Source organism: Corapipo altera, unplaced genomic scaffold (assembly GCF_003945725.1).
Source record: "Corapipo altera isolate COAL_440 unplaced genomic scaffold, ASM394572v1 51, whole genome shotgun sequence".
Taxonomy (NCBI): Eukaryota; Metazoa; Chordata; class Aves; order Passeriformes; family Pipridae; genus Corapipo; species Corapipo altera.
Genome location: NW_020884892.1, coordinates 12,721,319 through 12,741,054, shown reverse-complemented (window position 1 = coordinate 12,741,054; position 19,736 = coordinate 12,721,319). Strand labels below are relative to the sequence as shown.

Genomic DNA, 19,736 nt, shown 5'->3' with positions numbered 1-19,736 from the left:
AAGCAATTCTCAGTAAGGAGGCACTCTTCTTTGACCAAGACTAAGTTTCTCAGCTTCTGTCAAAACCCATAGCAATTGACCAGATTTTAAGATATTTTAATGTAGTAATATTTGAGATTTATAAACTGTTCATATACTATATTTAGTCACACTGTAACATATTATTTTTATTCTAAAATGGGAGTTCTCTTATGTCTAAATGTACAATATAAAGAGTAGAATATTCTTAAATATCTTAAACTCACAATATTTAACCAAATAAAACATGCGCTACTGCACAATAGAAAGTTCCTTAGCAACTTATATTCTGAAATCACCAACAAAATTAAATAATAATTTATGTAAATATAATTGAACAGTTATTTCCCTAGAATGAATTCACTAAAACACATACTATATCACTGAGCACCAAGAACAGAAAACTATATGACCTACCTCACTAAAGAAGTCATCACATTAGCACTGATCAGAACAATAAAGACACTATTATAGAACATCCAGTATAAAAAGAACTTTAATTTGATGAGACATCACAAGTACCATTTTTACCTTTTCTGTGACATATTCCCCAGTTGGAATGCATAGTTTTCATACAAAATAGATATATTAATTTCCATTCTGTGTTACATACAATGCATACAACAAAAGTTCCTCTGTGGAACTATGAAGGTCAATTTAATCTTGCATTGTAATTAAAGAAAACTCTAGAAAAATTCCATCTAATAACCAGAACATCAGGAAGTATCTTGTTGAAGGATCTTGAAATGATACGGACTAATAAAACTAAATTTAAAGACAGCTTTTGAAATTTTGCCTTTATAGCTGGTGTCTCAAACAAAATATGGTGAATCAATAGGTTTCACCATTAAAGACCATCCTGGATCGCAGACAGTTCAGAGTTACTCCATCCATTCTGCCTTCTCAGGAATTGAATCTTATAGATTGAACACCATCCACCTCAACATTAGCCAGTGCAAACAGAGTACTTTTAAGTAAACAGGAGCAATGAGTTCCCAAGCTCCACTGGTCTGTGTACTGAGTACTTTTATGTATTTGTTGTGTCTGTTAACAAAGATAGCAATTACTAATTAGTTTGATAGTCATATTAAGCATACATATACTCTGAACACGACCAATAACAAAGTTATAAACATTACTTTAAAAGTTATGAGTAAGTAGCAGATTACCTGATAAATGCTAATGATATAACGTAATCATTATTTACAGTGATAGTCCAGTCACAATCTCTGCTGTGGGGATAAGGATGAGGGAAGTTTGGTGAAAGTATAAAACCTGATGAGCCAGTCAGGTTTCCTCCACAGGGAGCTGTGAATAAAAATAGATTGAATTTGAGAAAAGAAAGTAAGAAATAAAGAAGCAAGTAACAGCAATCTGTTCACTGACATTTAATATCCTCCAAAAGTTAAATAAAAAACAACTGAAGGATTTACAAAGCTTTAATAGAAACAAAAAAACCCCATATATTCACATTTTGCTTTAGATCAATTGTAATACTACTAAGTGAAACACTTGCTTTTGAACTCTGTGTCACTTTATTTGCTTGTATAATATTATGTCAAGGCTTTTCTGAATATACAGTGAACTTGAAAAATGCTCTGGCTATAGACTTCAAAAACTTGACTGGATAAGCTTTCCACTTTCTACTTATTAAAGGCTATGAAATATGATCTACTTACATCGATAATGGAATTACCTACCTTTTCACCAGACAACACTCACTATTAACTCAGATCCAGATGGATATAATATAAATTAAAAAAAATTAAAATAATTACAGTCTTCAAATTCAGAGATAGATAAAATAGCTTTCAAGTACAATCAGAGTAAAACAACCACATTTGTCTATGTGATTTTGAGGTTCCTAAAAGTTGTGGGGTTTTGGTCCAGAAATATAAATAGTAAAAAGAATGAAAGTATAAATAAATCTTGTTCTTCAGCATTCCTTATGGAAGACTTCATGTGTCAACAAGAGAATGAGCATGTTTTCTAAAGATTTTTTTGAAAGAAATTCTTAAAATTTTATTTAAAAAATTCTAGATAAGATTTATAAAGACTTATCATTTTGCAAACTTTAATTCTACTAAGTGATCACCTGCAGTTCCCAGGTAAGTAATTGATCACTCAGGTTTTCTGTAACCAAGATTCTGTGAGCTCTAAGGTTATTTAAATCATTTATAGAATCATATGATCGAGTCCCACTGTAAACCTAACACTGCCAAGTCCACCACCAAACCATGTCCCTAAGTGACACGTCTACACATCTTTTAAATACTTCCAGGGATGAGGACTCAACCACTTCCCTTATCAGCCTGTTCCAATGGTTGGATCTAGGGAATTGAATTTTGGGAATCTCAAACCATGACAGTAACCCTTTTGGTGAAGCAATTTTTTATACTACCCATCTAAACTTACCCTGGTGCAACTTGAAGCCATTTCCTCTCATCCTGTCATTTGTTACTTGAGAGAAGAAATGAACACCCACCTCACTACAATCACCTTTCAGGTAGTTGTAGAGAGTAAGGTTTTCCCTGAGCTTTCCTTTCTCTAGGCTACACAACTTTAACTTCCTCAGCTGATCTTCATGAGGCTTGACCCTTCACCAGCTTTGCTACCCTTCTCTGGACTCACTCCAGCACCTCAATGTCTTTCTTGTAGTGAGGGCCCCATAACTGAACACAGGATTCAAGATGCAACCTTGTGCAGGCGGACAGTCACTGCCCTCACACTGCTGGTCACACTATTTCTGATATAAACCAGGATGCCATTGGCCTTCTTGGCCACTTGGGCACACTGCAGGCTCATGTTTAGTTGGCTGTCAACCAATGCCCCCAGGTCCTTTTCCACCTGGCAGCTTTCCAGCCCAGCTTCCCCCAGCCTCTGAGACCAGAGTGCAGGATCCAGTACTTCATCTTAATAAATATCATACCATTGGCATGGCCCATTGATCCAGCCTGTCCAGACCCCTCTGCAGTGCCTTCCTACCCTCCAACAGATCAACACACCTGCACAACTTAGTGTTGTCTGTGAACTAACTGAAGGTGTGCTTGATCCCCTCTTCCAGATCATCAATAAAGATGTTAAATAGGACTGGCCCCAGTACTGAGTCCTGAGAAACAACTCTAGTGACTATCAACCAACTGTATGTAAATCCATTCACCATGACTCTGGACCCAGCCATCCAGCCAGTAGTTTACCCAGTGAAGAGTTCACCTGTCCAACCCATGGTCAGTTTCTCCATGAGAATGCTGTAGGAAATGGTATCAAAGTCTTTACTATACTCTGGGTAGTCAACATTCCCTGAACAAGGTCCTTGTCATACAAGAGATCATGTTAGTCGTTCAGGACCTGCCTTTAATAAACCAGTGCTGCTGGTTGTCCTGTATGTGCAGTGTGATGGCACTCAAGATGATGTGTACAGAACAAGATGATATGTACAGCTATTATTCAACCTAGTGGGAAATACACACAATATTTCCTTACGTCATGAGAAATACCACCTTCAGCTCTGGGGCCCCCAGTACAAGAAAGACATTGACCTGTCAGAGCAAGCCCAGAGAAGGGATGATCAGAGGGCTGGAATACCTCACCTATGAAGACAGGCTGAGACAGATGGAATTGTTGTGCCTGGAGAAGAGAAAGCTCCAGGAGACTTTACAGCAGCCTTCCAGTGTCTACAGGGGGCCTACAAGAGAGCTGGACAGAGACTTTTGACAAGGTCATTCAGTGACAGGATAAGGGAGAAGGGTTTTAAATTGAAAGGTGAGTTTAGGAAGAGATTCTTTACTATGAGGGTGGTGAAATATTGGAACACATTGTCCGGAGAAGTTGTGGATGCCCCATCCCTGGAAGTGTTCAAGGTCAAGCTGGATGGGGCTTTGAGTAATCTGGTCTAATGGAAGGTGTCCCTGCCCATGGTAGGAGGGTGGGAACTAGATGGTCCATGCCAAACCATGCTATGATTCTATAAGTTAAATCACAAGTCATTTATGAATTCAAGTACTGCAAGTAGAACACTTTAGCAGATTAATGCATCCACAGTTGCAGTCCATATGAGTGTAATCTTTCTATATTTTACATATGTTTTTATATTAAAAGGGAGTAATGAATAGTGAAACTAACTCAAAACAAAAAAAAATTAGAATCTTCATTTACATTTTTTTATTAAAAGACATATGAATTCCAAAATCATCATTTTGTGTAAAAACAGTGAGAATCTGAAACAACTCCTTGCTCGAAGAACACAAAAATATCATGAATCAATCGTACTAGTAAATGCATAAAATGTATCTTCCAGGCCTAGTACAATTTGTTTTGTTTTTCTTAATAGCTGCCAAATACAATTTTTATCACAATAAATCCCTCAGATATTTTCAGTTGCTAGAGAAAATTTCATTAGCTACGACGTAACAGACTGGAGAAGTTTCACTTAGTATGAAACAGTTTTACAAGAAGGATTATGATTGCAATTCCTCTGTCTTCAAAAAATTAAAATTGGTATTGTTTAGGAACTTCTGTCATTTAATATTCTTTAGTCACAATTCTGAAATAAGTAAAATGAAATTATTACGAAACAATATGCATCCTTTAACTGTAAAAGAGGTCCCTGCAACCTTCTCTCTTGTTGAAGTAAAAGTTCATGCAAAGGAGGAGCTGTGAGGTTGTATGGAATGTAAAAACTGCAGATCAGCTGCAACTACTGTTCTTCAGTATAACCCTTCAAGTACTTTAATAGTTCTGGCTGCACTGTCTGCATATCTCGGGAATGAAAATTTAAAGAGTACCAAAGAGGATATTTAGGTCATTCACTGTAATCAAGCTTCACTGAAATGACCACTAAACTGTATGAGTCTGATGATAATTTTGAGGTATCTTGAACGGATATATGATGATATAAAGAAGTTAAACTGCTTAGTCCTATGTCACACTACTTTCTACCAATGTCGGCATTCATGGTACTTTCCTGATGTCTTGATTTAGTTTAGTTATCTGTTAGTTCATTGATAGAATATTTTCATATTAGTAACTTCTTTTTAATGTACTTATTCTTTCTTTATACACATTAGCAGTTACATTTTCTGTTTACAGTGAGACTGATTCTTTCATTTAAACTGTCCCAAGGTCTAGTTGATAGTCAAAAAGTCTCTCCAGGGAATAAACAAAGTTAGACAGCGAAACCGTATTTTATTTCAAGTTATGCCATAAACAGTAGTAAAAAAAATCCAACCAAACAAAAAAAAAAATCTTCATTTTTATAGAATATCTCTCAGATAGAATTTTCTTTAGATACATCAATTTCAAGTTATTTTAATTTTTATTTCATTAGATACTAAGTTGAAAATGTTAACACCATCTAATGAAAAATGTTATTACATGATACTTCTTTTTCCACTTTACCATCTTCTCCAAAGTTTTTCATAGACATTCTCTTTCTCTGTGTGCTTTAATTAAATTTTTGTGTGCTTCAGAATCCATAATTTTCTGGATTTAATGTGTGGAAAGCTATTATTAAGTGCCATAACCTTATTTTTAACTGAGGAGAGACCAGTTCTGAAAATAAAGAACACCTACCTTTTACAGGTATTGGTCATAAGACATAAGACTGAACAAATACAACAACCCCTTTAGAAAGAGAGGCAAATGTCAATACACTATGAAAAATATAATTTTTATGTGTTATGTAGTGAAAACTAGATGTAGGTTATGTCAACCTCTCTTTATAAACCTCTGTGTAGACAGAGTGGTAAGCAAGCACTGTGCCTGCCTCTCTGTTGATCTTAGCATTTGTTTTATGGGAGGAAGTACAGGTTGGGTTCCTTTTATTTAAAATCTATTTAATTTCTCTAGAAGGCAAGAAAATATTATTCACCAACTTTCTGTCCTTTATTTATTTATTTATTCTTTGAATTACTTCTTAACAAAACAAACAGAATACACGGTTTTTTCTTTTTTTTTTTTTTTTTCTAATAAGAGTTATTAAATAAAGAATCATAGAAAGGTTTGAGTTGGAAAGAACTTTAAACATCATCTAGTCAAAACCCATTGATATGAGTAGGGACGTCTTCAAATAGATCAGGTTGCTGAGAGCTCTGTTCAATCTGATCTTGAATGTTTCCAGTGATGGAATACACGACTCCCTGGGCAACCTGTTTCAGTGCTTCAACTATCCTAACTGTAAAAATTTTCTTCCATATATCTAGTCTGAAGATAAATTTAAATAATCATAATGAAATATGAAATAACTGCTGAAATTTTACTTTATATTAGTGTCATACAGATCACATTTTTAGGAAAGCACCACAGGAATTAACTGTTTACAAGGTCTTTTACTGAGAAAAACAACAGAAACAAGCAAAACCAAGCCACAATTTAAAAAAGAAATATAATTGCCTATGAATTTCTGAAGACTGTCTGAAGTTTCTGGTAGACAGTCTATACCTCCCCTAAATGTATAGTTAACCTGAATCCCAAAATGACCTTTTGCAAGCCACTATTTTTAATATTGTCACTGAGAAAACTAAGCAAACACAATCATTTAAGATTCTGGTATCTAGACAAGATTGGATCCAGAAAATCTTTGGAATGGAAGACATCTAGCCATTTTTTGCACCACAGGTATAAGTCAAAGGACTGTCTTTTGGCAGAGACATGCTCTCAAATTTATAGTTTTTCAGAATATCTTCAGTATAGAAGAGTTTCTAATTATTATCTTTCATTCAAATGCATGAATAGATCTTTGTAATTTTCCCATTGTGACTACCTTTAAAATGAAGATGTTCTTAAAATTGTGTTACAACCAAGACACTCGTACAGGTAGGAATAATAAACAAGTACATTTTAGTTTTGAGCATTAATAATAAGGAGGTTTGAAAAGACACTTTGAAGTGTAAAGAGCTAATAAAGTAAATCTAGAACATGGTACAAGTGTACACCTCAGGAATTATCCCTGCCTCTTATTCTTCCATCAAAATTATGTTTCTTTTTTCCTAAGGCTTTGATAAACCATGATGATATTGAAGTTATGTGTAGAGTAAGTATCGTACAGTTTTGATTTACAGGCGTGGAAAGAACATTAACGAGTACATTACAAGTTTGGGAAAAAAATCAATGAACTTCAAGGTGTACTGAACTACAACACACAATTTTGAAATCTCTTGGCTCTAAGGTAAGATTTGCACACTCCAGTCTATTAGCAGTTCATATTCCCCAACAATGTATCATTATAGGAAATCAATAGAAGATAACTTCATGCTTGATATTTGGGCAAATAAATCATCATAATAACCATTCTTGCTACTCTGTACACAGTAGGTGTTTGTGTATAAAGTGTGGAAATTACCAGCATTAGGTAAATGGATGTGTGCAGTTAAAAAACAAGTGTATGCATATTTACATATGTGGTAAGGACAGAATGTCAGGTGAGCACTTACATTTAATGTATTTAATGATATCATCAACTCAAGAGTGATAGTGATTAAAACTGCAAGTACTTCTTTATAAAAGGGTAATTATTTTTCAGTTGAAAAATGTATTTTAAACCCAGTAATATCAAATAAGGTCAGTATGATAGAATATATTAACTATAAGGCCTCTTCCTAGAGCCCTGGAATTCATTTTACTTTTTCACTTAGACACTTACAGATGTTCAGTTAGTATTATACATACATATTTTCACATATAAGAATTATAAGAGATGAACAATAAAATATTTCTTTACTGAAGTCTTCAAGCAAATAGTCTAGATAGTTCTTTCCTCAAGCCCATACACTCACATTGCATAGGAAAGCATAGTAAGAAGAGTAAGAATAGAGAAAATAACATTTTAACACATTAAATAGAATAGCCAAGACACCAAGTCAGTACTGTAATATGTTTGCAAACACCTGTCTGCATCCATGCCTCAACAGGGGAGGCGGTGTGCATGCATGCATATGAAAATAGAATGTAGATTTTATTTGCAACAGCTAGGGGCAAGTTAAATTTGTTAAAGAGAGTATTTGAAAGCTGAACAGTGCTCCTAGCAGTTGCAATCTCTGGCAAGTTCCTCAATGCAATGTTTGTCCAAGACTAGCAGGAATAATAGTCATTGACATACACCTTCTTGTTTTCTCTGTCACAGATCATCAAAGTATAAATGATACGGTCCTGAGAGGAAAAGGATGAGAACTATTATACTAACAACTACAGAGGAAAGGTTTTGGTTATGTCCATCAGGGCTTTATGTAAAATAATTTCTCAGATGTGCAGTACTTGTATGTTCATCAAAGCAAGTTCCTAGAGCAGTGTGATTCATTACATCAGGATTTCTATTTTTAGGAAAGCATTATTTGATTTTTTTCTTCATACCTATACAGACTGGTGGGTTGGGCTGCCAGAAGTACCGATTTTCTACCTGAATGCAGGTTATTCTCTCATCTCCTTGAAGTTCATAGCCGGGGTCACACTGAAAAATGACAGTGTCTCCAGGTTCTCTTCCATCCCCATTTCTAGTTCCATTCATGGGGACTCCAGGATCACGGCAGGCAGTGGCTACAGAACCTACCAGCAAAAGAAAAAAAAAATAAATTTTTGCAAAAAGTAAACTTTTCAATGCATTTTTGCCCCATAATGTTTTTTTAATCAGGAGGTTCTGCAAATTCAAAATTTTCCTAATCACTTCTAAAATTTTGATAAATCCTCCAAATTGAGAAATCTACTGCTTTTAATTTTTGCTACCTCCTTTAGGTATTAGAAGTGCCTAATTTTTCTTTTAACTATTTTTGTTTAAATTCTGTGGAGCATTGTAATATGTAAAAAGGAAAGTAGGAGATTTCCTAGTACCCTGGACATGTAGCACTTTGAACTTAGTGATTTATAATATGAATAATGGAAAAAAAATAATTGAAAACACAGATTAAGAATTTCAGGTTTTCCAAAGACGTACGTTTGTATACATCTTCAATTTTCCACATATATATATATATGTTATAAATATATGTATGGTGTAACATTTAGGAGTGACCTTGGAAGTAAATTTCATTGATCACTCATATCTATACCCTTGCACATGACCTATCTACAGTGCTAGACCCTTATAATAATATCAAAGAAATCACACAAAAAATACACATGGATTTAGTCTGATAGAATAGACAGCTATATATAATGCATAAATACAGATTATTACTAAGACAACACACAATCACAATGACTACAAGGGAAATATGAGAAATTTATAGATATTATCCCCATACTTAATATATTCTGATCAACATATTATTTACTACATTATGTACCAAAAAATGTAAGTTTAAGTAAAAGGTAAGCACTTCAATGTTTATATAAGTAAATTTTATTTCCTACTTACGTTATAGAACTGAAATATGTATTATAAATAAATACCAAATGTCAGATTTGCCTGTGGAACTAGTGTCATTGAGCTCAACAATCTGTACAACATAAATACAAAGTGGCAGTACTGAGATTTAATTCAGAGGCCCTCTTTCTGGGGAGGTAATACCAGCAGACAGTAATCTATTTTTCCAAAATGTGGGGGGGTTATGTATTTACAATTTTTTTGAAGAGTAAATCTTGGTCTATATAGGTTATTTCTTTAAAAAAACAAAAACACAAGTACCTTTCTTTCCAGAACATGCTTAACACAACATAAAAGAATAAGATCTATAAAGTCATGGGGCTTTTTATGGAGCTGTTTTTCCACATAACAAATACTGATTACAGGGGGAAAAAGTCCCCACAAAAACATCCTCACAAAAAATCAAGTATGAACAGAAGTAAGGGAAATTTTTCCTCCTTAGTCCCCAAACATTAAAGAAATATTTCTTTAAAATGTTAACTACTGGATAATAAATGAAAGATAATGATTTTTTTAAATTGTCATGTAATTTTTTAAAATTTCTGCTTCAGACGCAATGGTTAAATATGCTGCTGAGTTTTAATTTAGAAAAAATATTACTGAAATATGAAATTACTAAATTCATTGCACTATACTAGCAGAATAAGATACTGGATCTAGATTACATTGGAATAAAATGTCATCAAATATGAAAAGGGTCAGATCAGAAGTAAAAGAAAAAAAACCTTGAAATACACTTAGACTGAAGCAAGTAGTAAAACCGGTCATATATTTATCTGCATCCCTCCCTGCTGAGAACACAAGACAAACTGCATTTTTTGATTGGTGTTGGCCAGTCAGAGCAGCCCACATTGGAAAGAAACTGTGTTGTGCCCACTTAGATACTGCCTGCCTTGAATTTTGCCATAAACAAACAAAACACTCCTCTGATTTATCTAAAACATGCTGGTATCAATCCCAGAAGAATGGGGGCTGATACTTACCCAGAATTTGTAATCAGTCTTGGAAGGACAAAGAGATAAAGCTGTTGTTATAAAATTTGTTATTGTCTGTAAATCACACTGTTGTTACTAGATTGCGTTGTTCTGCAAAGAAATTGTGTATGGCTGAAAAAGATGCTAAGGGGGCACACAAACCTATTTAGAATTTCTGATACAATCTGCTTGGGTGTTTTAATCACTTAGTAATATCTATGCAAATTAGCTTATAACCTTTCCCTTATTTGCCATCTTGCATGCTTGCATGCTTGCTCAACCTACTTCTTGCTCTTTTGGCTCTGTAGCCAAATTGGTGAAACATGGACTGGATATGTGATGTATGTAAAGGATGGAAAACAGGCTGATCTGCCAGGTTCAAAGACTGTCCGTAATCCAAACCCTAAGCAGGAGTTGATTAGTAGCAGTGTCCCTCAGGGGTGGATGTTGACTTCAATATTCATTAAAGATGAGGACAATGAGACAGAGTAAACTCTTGGCAAGTTTACAGACACTGGAGGATCAGTTGATATGCTCTAGTGCAGGAATGCTGTTTAGGGAAGTCTCAATAGGCTGGAGAAACTTCATAAAATTCAAAAAAGGAAATGCAGAATCCTGCATCTGAGGCAAATCATTCCCAAGAAACAATTTACTAGAAAGTAGCTTTACAGAAAAGGAATAGAGAAGACAAGAACTCTTCTAGGGAGTGTGTATACAGCAAAAGCACAAACACAGCATTTAGAAGTTGCAACAAGCAAAAATCCAGCTGCATAAAACAAAACACTGGTTCACTGTGAGTGTGGTCAAACATCATGATTTTTGATTGTTGTTTTTCTTTTTTTACAGAGGGGTTGTTTTATGTCCAACCTTAGAGATATTCAAAGTCAAACACAGGCTGATCTGTTTGACTAGAGCATAAGTGGTAGAGTTCTTTGTTATCAAATCAATAAAAAGAATACATCATAATTTATCACAGTAACTGGAAACTGAGAGTATGGAAAAGACTTACGGTCAAATTACCTTGAATAACTAGTGAGGTACGATTTGTAAATGTAATCAATTACATTGCTGTTAAAATACATTTTTGATGGGAAACAGACAAACACCAAAGTTTGTCTATTACCTGGTATACGCAGTACGATCAGTGCAAGAGTAACTCTGTGTGTAGCATAAACCCGTGTGTGATCATATGAGAGCTTTTTTCCTCTAATGAAGGTAGAGAAATACCAAAACCCGTTTTATTTTTTCTTTGGGCACTGCTAGTTTAGAATAATCACACTACAATAAGCCAAACCTTCTGTGCTAGATTAGGAATTCAAAGAAACAATTCTTGATAAAAACTCCAGCATCATGACAGGGATGAGTGGGACTAATTTTCAAACTGTTCAATGGGTGAGAGATTATTGAACATATTAGACACACAGAGCTTGTATGGCTTTCTACATGATCAGAGTGACAGAAAGTGTTTCAGTGTAGTTATTACACACTTCTGAGCTGAATGTGTTCATGAAATATAACTTCAGATTGTGTCTGAGTTTACAACGGGGCATGGTTTTGGAGCAATGAATTGTTTTTATTTGCATCAAACTAAATTGGAAGATCCATTTCTGAACTACAGTAGAACACTTTGAACTATCCGTGAACAGTGTCGCCAGCAGTAGTTCAGTACCTGCTGTTTCAATCTATATATCAGTTCCACTTGGTCTATGTTATTTGCTAACAGAGAAATAACCAAAGGCCCCACAAGTGAGACTTAATATCTCAGATATTCATATAATACATTCTCTAATGCAGACTTTGAATACGAGACCACCAATCATACAGAAAACATGTGAAAATGCTCAGGTAGAAGTAATACTTACTCTGGAGAGTTACTTATCTTATCCCATTCCTGCTATATGACTCAAAGGAAGTGGGGCAGAACCTTGTTTTGAAGTTTCATGGCAGCCAAGCCATGCAAAAAATTCAGCTCCCCTCACCCCCCACAACTTGTTTGGATTTGTCCTAAGAGCATTCATATGAACAGACACATATGTTCTGAGCAGCTGAGAGAAGGGAGTATCTTAAATCATCTTTTTACTTGCTGTACAATACTGTGCAAATGCTCCTACAGAGCCACTGAAGTTGTTAAACCCAGAAAAGGTGTAAACACAGATCTACAGATGTCCTTTATGTGGAATATAAAAACATTTTGACACATCTTTTTAATAATAAGGCACAAAAATACATTTAAACCCTAAATCAGATAATTAAATATTTTAAGTTGATAATTCCTGTCTCAAAAATAAGTTACCGTCAGAGTCAAAAGGTTTCTGATAGTTTATAAGCCCAGGCAATTTAAGATGTGACTGAAATGTCCTAAAAGGACATTTCCACTTTCGTGCAGGAAAGATACTTTGAAACATGGCATTAAAAGTGTGACAAGGTTGTAATAGACTACACCGATGCTGGGATCAATATAATAAATGTCTTGGAATTTCTTGCTGTTAACAGTGATTTCTAAATTAAATGTTCTAATGCACACCAAGTCCAATATCAGTAAGGAGTCCTAATCCCCGCCCTGAAGAATTAGGGAAGATTCTTCTCAACACAGAATCAGGCCAGAAGCTCTAAGCCTTCAAAATTTCAAGCTCTCCATAGCACACAGCATGTTAAAAAAATTATTATTAACTTCTTTAAACCAACATGTTCTTCCAAATTCTTATCACTTTAAATAAAGACTTTCCAGTATTGCTGTTCTTTAAAACTTGCACCAGCCTGAACCAATCCTGACTGATTGCACCTTCAAAATTCGAGCTGCCTCAGAATCCATGTAATACCTTTACCCGTACGGACACTGTAGTCTCCCTGCATCTCTAACGCTGTTTGAGAATCAGGTCAGTTTGGTATTTGCTACCTCAAATCCAACCTTCTATACAAGTTTTCCTGAAAAAGAAATAATAAAATATCTACAGCGTTTTCATTGTCTTCTACCGACAGAAACATTTCTGATAATTTTTTTTATCTATTTTTAACTTTTATTTCTGCTGTAGATCTAACAGGGATTTAGGAGAATAGTTGATATAATTCTTAAGTAAATTCTAACCAGAGACTCTGTTTGTTGATTTTTCATTACTTCATAGATTCTATCTAAGTTTGTCAGTCATTGTTTGAAGATTAAAATGGGAAAATATTAAGAATAAAGTACAGAATCTGTATTTCATTTGGGACAATGTACCCCTTGGAGAAACAAAGTTTAACATCTTGCACAACCAGGGTTTTCTATGTTGTCTGGGTAGGTCTTTGTGCTAAGGAGCCACTCAGCCAGTCACACTTGCACCACCAGAGCTGGGACCAAGGCCCCTTTGAAGCTAGACACCCCACACTCACACAGTCAGACCAGGTTTCCTTCCTGGCTCAGCCCTGGGTTTCCTGTAGTACAGTCTCAGATGTCAACTGAACTTGTTTTAAAAGTCTCATTTACACTGTAATCTCGTATAGTGTCATATCTTTTTTTTTTTGGGAGTGGGAAGAGTGGACATCAGTTCTTTCTTAGGGGACCAATTTCACTATCAGGTAGGTTAGGTTTATAGATAGGTTACCAGATAGGATAGGTTATATATCTTACTACCAGATCCATTTTAGTTCTTAGACAGATAACAAACACAGCTTTTATGAGAAAAAATAATTTTATTTTTTCTTATTATTTTTGTTTTTGTCAATTTATACTAGTTGTTAAAACCATCCAAAGTACTATACTTCTTTTACCGTGTCTTCCTGAACAACCTCATGAACTATTTTATTCCCAGTTCATAAGTTATCATCTTTTTCCATAAACATGATCTCTTCAGTTCAGAACATTTATTATTTCTCAAGCATCTACTCATAGTTTTGGCACTGAGTATGAAATCCAGCCCCAAGTAAATTAATTGACATATGGTTTCAGATAATTTCTAGAACTCAGCAGAAAATGGATACAGTGACAATATGTAATCATGCAGGCGATGCATTCCAGATGGAAAGAAGTGTTTTTAAAATCTTAATTTCATTTAGATTGCATGTTTGGGGCTTGAGTTTTTTTTGGAACTATAGGGTTTTTAAAGCTTTTTATACTAGATTCATCCCTATGTCAGATGGCATACTTCTTTATGTGTGCATATGAATACAGTGAGATAGAAATAGCTTCTCAAAAAGAAGAAATGATGAGGATCTTGGACCACACACAAGGGCTACTCATGCAGTGAAAAATCTTACCAATGGTCATTCAGTTCTTAATACCATTTCTACCGAAAAGATCATTAAGATGATTTGAGTGAAAAAAAATCTCTATTTAATTTGATTCTTTACAGAATAGTGTGCAACCTGCTTTGTTGCAATTGTTAAGGTTATGGTTGCACAACAGAGGACACTGCTGGTTAGTCTTGTCCTTGAATAGAAGACCTCTGAAGAGAAGGGGAGATTGCTTCTATCTTAAAAGTTAATTTTTTTATTTTGTATTTCAATATCACAAATTGTATATATATTACATAATAGCATAGCCCTATTAATATTTTGGTAGTTCTTAAAGATAGGCCAAATTTGGAGCTCTTGACACTTGATAAAGTAAGAAGGTGTTTAATCTGTATGAATTAGCTGGCTTTTGTTAACTTTTTACTTTAAACCTTTTTTTTTTTTTCTCTTTTTTTCTTGTTTGGTTTTTGTTTTTAATTGTGGACATTCATAGTTATTTCTGACAGGAAAATAGTCCTCCTGAAGTCTCTAAAGTCAAAGAACTCCTCTCAAAGTTGAAAGGAATCAGTAAACCAGAGTATGAAAACATTTCAGATTAAAAACTCATTCTGCTATGGAATAGACATCAGGAAGAATAAATCCTATCTTACTGACTTCAGAAAAGTGAAAAATTACGTTAGGAAGTGATCTCTATACCATCAGTACTAGGAAACAGCACTCTAAGAAAACAGTTAAATACCCCAGATGCAAATCACCTTAAGCTTAAAAGAACCAGATGTAGAGATCTTAGTTACTCAAAAGTTGAAGAAAAAAAAAAAACAAAAAAGAAAAAAAAAACAAAAACAAAAAAAAAACAAACAACAACAACAGAACAAAAATAAAACATAAACCAAAACAAACTCAAAACTCCAAACAAACAAACAAAACCCCAAACAAACAAATGAAAAGAAAACCAAAACAGAAGGGTGTTCAGTGTCAAAAGAATCTTCCCAAATGTGGCTGTGGTGAATATGTCTGTCTTTAAAAAAAAACAAACAAAAAAACACCAAAAGCAACAACAATAAAAAAAAACAACAAAAACAAAAGCAAAACCAACAAAACAATAAAAAAACCAACCAACCAACCAAAAAAATACACCAAAGAAAACAGCCAAGCAAAACAGAAAAAAATTGAACACAAAACATTTAGAAGACACTGTGGTTATAAATCATCACTAACCATAAATATAGAAAGCTGACTTGTAAACATTTAATCTTTACAGTAATCAAAGTAAGCAATATAATGCATTAAATTTTAGACTGGAAATTAATATTGCCAAACTTAAGCCATCCATGTAGGTATCTGTCTGAGGTGTTCTAGGCTTTTTTCTGTAGTGTGTAGTGACAAGTAATTCCAAACGGCTATTCACCCACTCTTAAAATGAGGAGGGACAGCTGTAGTTTGACAGTAAATCCCAGCATTTTAAGGTATATCCTGTTATATAAGAAATTGCTGTCACATGATATAAAATACTGCTGGACCATCTATTTACAAATACCTCCCAACACTCAAAACATGTTTACAGGTTAGTTTTACACTGGCTGTCTGATAATGCTCAAAAAATGCTCTATATTTTGTGCTGTTTAATTGGGCAGAAACATAACTACACTCCTAGACCTGAGCCCAATGTATTCTGTAATGATGAGGGACTCAGTAGTGCAGCTATTAGCACTGAAATAATGACCTATGAAAGATGAATACATATCCATCATTTCTGAATAAAAGATAATTGGCACCTGAAATGATAAAGTTAGAAGAGAGGAAACTTCCCTGTAACACCAGATTCAAAGGCCCTTACAATCTGTGGAAAGAATCTCACCAATTTCTTCTCATATTACACACTTCACATATATTAAAGGGATTAAATAGATTATTTTAAACATATACAGAATTATTATCACTGAATGTTTTCCACATTAGTGTTCTTACTCAACTATTTTCAGTTCTCTATCTTATTTCTCAGCTGACTGACATGACGCAATGTCAGCTAAAAAAAGTTTCAATATGCCTAATATTTTGGCCTAACACTGTTTAGGTATGTTTCATTATGTCTAATATTTTGGCATATCCAAACAACTCATATCTCTGGCAAATACATCATTGTATCCTTCTCTTTCTCCTTCACTTTTCTTAATGGTCTATTTTGTGCAGAATTTACTGATCAAAAGATTTTACTGCTGATTTCATTGGTGTTTTTCCAGTGTCTGTTGGGTTCCTCACTCTCTGTCTCTGACAGTTCAGAGAAAATATGCTCTAACAGGTACTTCCTGTTTGCATATTACTTCTGGCCTGTTGTCAGCCTTTCACTCTTCTCTCAATTTAAGGATAGACCTCTGGTACCTTTTCTCTACAGCTACATTATTCAATCTATACATGCCATTTAGACATGTTCCAAAATCCTCACATTGCAATCCCACTGTTGAATTATCAGAGGTTCTTATTTTCCTTTTACACATATATACAAAGTTTTTAAAATATTCTGCTTTATTACATATCTTTTGGTACTTTGTTTTTCAGGATTTGTGGGCTCTGTTTTCTAACATGTTACCTCACTTTCATCTCAAAGGAGAGTACAGTTTAAATTAAGAGATTCTGTAGTGATCATTTGCAGATGTCCAACAAGAAAATGAAAGACATAAAAGACAACATTAGACCACGAGGCTGCTCTGCCTAGTGATGAGATGCAAAGTCATTTATTTCTTTGTTTACATTAGATGTGTAAACCAAGTTGTACTTCCACTAGTCCTGGATACTTGATAGTGGTGGAAAGTACGGAAGCACAAACAGGTTGAGTTCCCTTATTTGATCTGAAATCTATCACTTTTCCTTCTTGCCCTCAGAGTAATGCACAATCGTATTAAATAAGAAAACCTGTCCTTGTCAACCATGAAAGAGTCTCCAATATTTCTTAGAAGTTCAGCATAAAATAGTTTCTTGCCCCTCTATTCCACTCTTGCCCCTCTACTACACTCTTGTGAGACCCCACCTAGAGTATTGTATCCAGTTCTGGGGTCCCCAGCACAGGAAGGACATCAACCTGTTGGGCCAAATCCAGAGAAGGGCCACCAAGATGATTAGAGGATTGGAACATCTCCCCTTTGAGGAAAGGTTGAGAAAATTGGGATTGTTCAGCCTGGAGAAGAGAAGGCTCCCAAAAGGTCCAGTTGTGGCCTTCCAGTATCTGAAGGGAGCCTACAGGAAATATGAAGAAACACTTTTGACAAGGGTATGTGATGACAAAACAAGGGGGAATGGCTTGAAACCGAAAAAGAGTAGGTTTACATTAGGTATTAGGAAGAAATTCTTTACTGTGAGGGTGGTGAGGCACTGGAATAGGTTGCCCAGAAAAGTTGTGGCTGCCCCATCCCTGGAGGTATTCAAGGCTGGTGTTCAAGGTGTTCAGCCTGGTCTAGTGGAAGCTGCCCCTGCCCATGGCAGGAGGGTTGGAACTAGATGATCTTTAATGTTCCATCTAACCCAAATCATTCTATAATTCTATGATTATTTTCTTACAGAGATTATGAATGTTTAAATCATCAAGATAGTTCTACTATTTCAGACAAAAGTAACAAAAATAACCTTTTGATTTTTTTTCTCCCCAAAAAGGTACCCTAACAAAAAGAAAGAAACAAAATACACTAATTGACACAATTGGCAAGAAAAATCTCATAGTGAAACCTTTTTCCTTCAGATGCTCTAAATTTTACAAAATTAATAAAAACTTCCATGCTTTTTAAAGGATTGGTTTGGGCAGCCCTAGATAGACAGAATTCTAATATTACCAGTTGTAATTTATAAAAATAATAATAATTTTCTTTCTACTATTTATACAAAGTTTCAGCTTCTCTAGGCTTTCTCTTCCGCTTTTTCCCCTTTAATTTGGTGAAGGATGCTATCTCTCCTCTGTGTTACCAGATACAAATAGTTTTTCTGCATGTATTGGATGGCTTATAAAATAGTCAAATATAAATGATACCATGCTATCAATGGTGAAAATTTTCACTCTTTCAATAAATTACAGATGCAAAATTGTGTAAGAACAGTTGATAAAATGAAATAAAACTGTAAGGAACTAATAAGGAGGTTAATCCATTTTTGAAACATTTTTTGTTTAAGAAAAAGAAAATAATAGAGAAAAAATAATGCAATCAAAGTCTGAAAAAGATTTGAACATAAAATATCTGTTGTCATTGAATGACATTCCTCTAGAGGTAAAAGGGCCGATAATCCTGTTAAATACTCTTATCCAATTTCACAAAATGGCAAGAGGAAAGTAAAAGCAGATACCTCCCCTGTGTGAGCTTTCTGTTTGTTAATTACACTGTAGCTAAAGTATGAAGACACCATCTGTTTCACTCAGACAACATTACACACTCAAAGGAAGTATATGAATACTTGAAACAAAGTTGTAAAGAATTACATGTCTCTTTCCCTCATCTCCTCAGATGTATTTTTTCCTCTTAGTGAAATAATATGTCCATACAGCAACAGTGTTATTCAGGTTGTGTAGCTATTTGCACATTATTTTTAAAACCTTAACTTAGGGGAAAAAAAAAAAGAACCTCTGTTATTCTAAGAATATACACCCAAACCTGTGTATTTTGAGAAGAATCACAGTGATTTTGAAAATCTGGACTGAAGAGTAAGAGAAATGCTGAGGTAGTAAAACTTCATGGATCCTTTAAACTGTCATTATTTGATCTCAACAGACTGTAACAGCACAGAGAATTAAATAAAAAGCCTCTCTGTTCAGATGAAGTTCCAACCCTCTTTTAAGATAAATCACTGCAAATGCATCAGTAGCTGTTTTATAGCATTACTCCCATGTACCATCCATTTTTCGTTGTAACTCCATTCTTATTCTTAATTCCATTCTTATTCTATATCAATTTATTTTTCCATTGAACCTTAATGACTGCCTGAATAAGTTCTGTGCATAATGGTGTTCTCACTCTCTCTCTGACCTCAACATTAAACAGGAGTATGTCTGAGAATGGAAAGTAGATATGTGAGACTCTCCCAAACAGGTTCTGGAAGGGGTAAGGCTGTAAAATGGTAATAATACCTTGGAACTAAGGGAGTAAAAGCTTAATTCATGGCTTCAAAAACCAGGTGATGGAGCAGTAGCACTCTTTCACTTT

General features: G+C 34.6%; 1 protein-coding gene across 6 annotated transcripts in view; it reads right to left on the bottom strand.

Annotated features, from left to right (window-relative positions):
- CSMD3 (CUB and Sushi multiple domains 3) overlaps nt 1-19,736 on the bottom strand; it is a 610,641-nt gene that overhangs the window by 171,293 nt on the left and 419,612 nt on the right. For all 6 annotated transcript variants that reach the window (XM_027645674.1, XM_027645676.1, XM_027645678.1 and 3 more), the window contains 2 exons: nt 8,365-8,556; nt 1,188-1,326 (listed from right to left, as the gene is read on the bottom strand). In XM_027645674.1, coding sequence (XP_027501475.1) covers nt 1,188-1,326; nt 8,365-8,556 — 331 coding nt within the window. The remainder of the gene's footprint in view (nt 1-1,187; nt 1,327-8,364; nt 8,557-19,736) is intronic.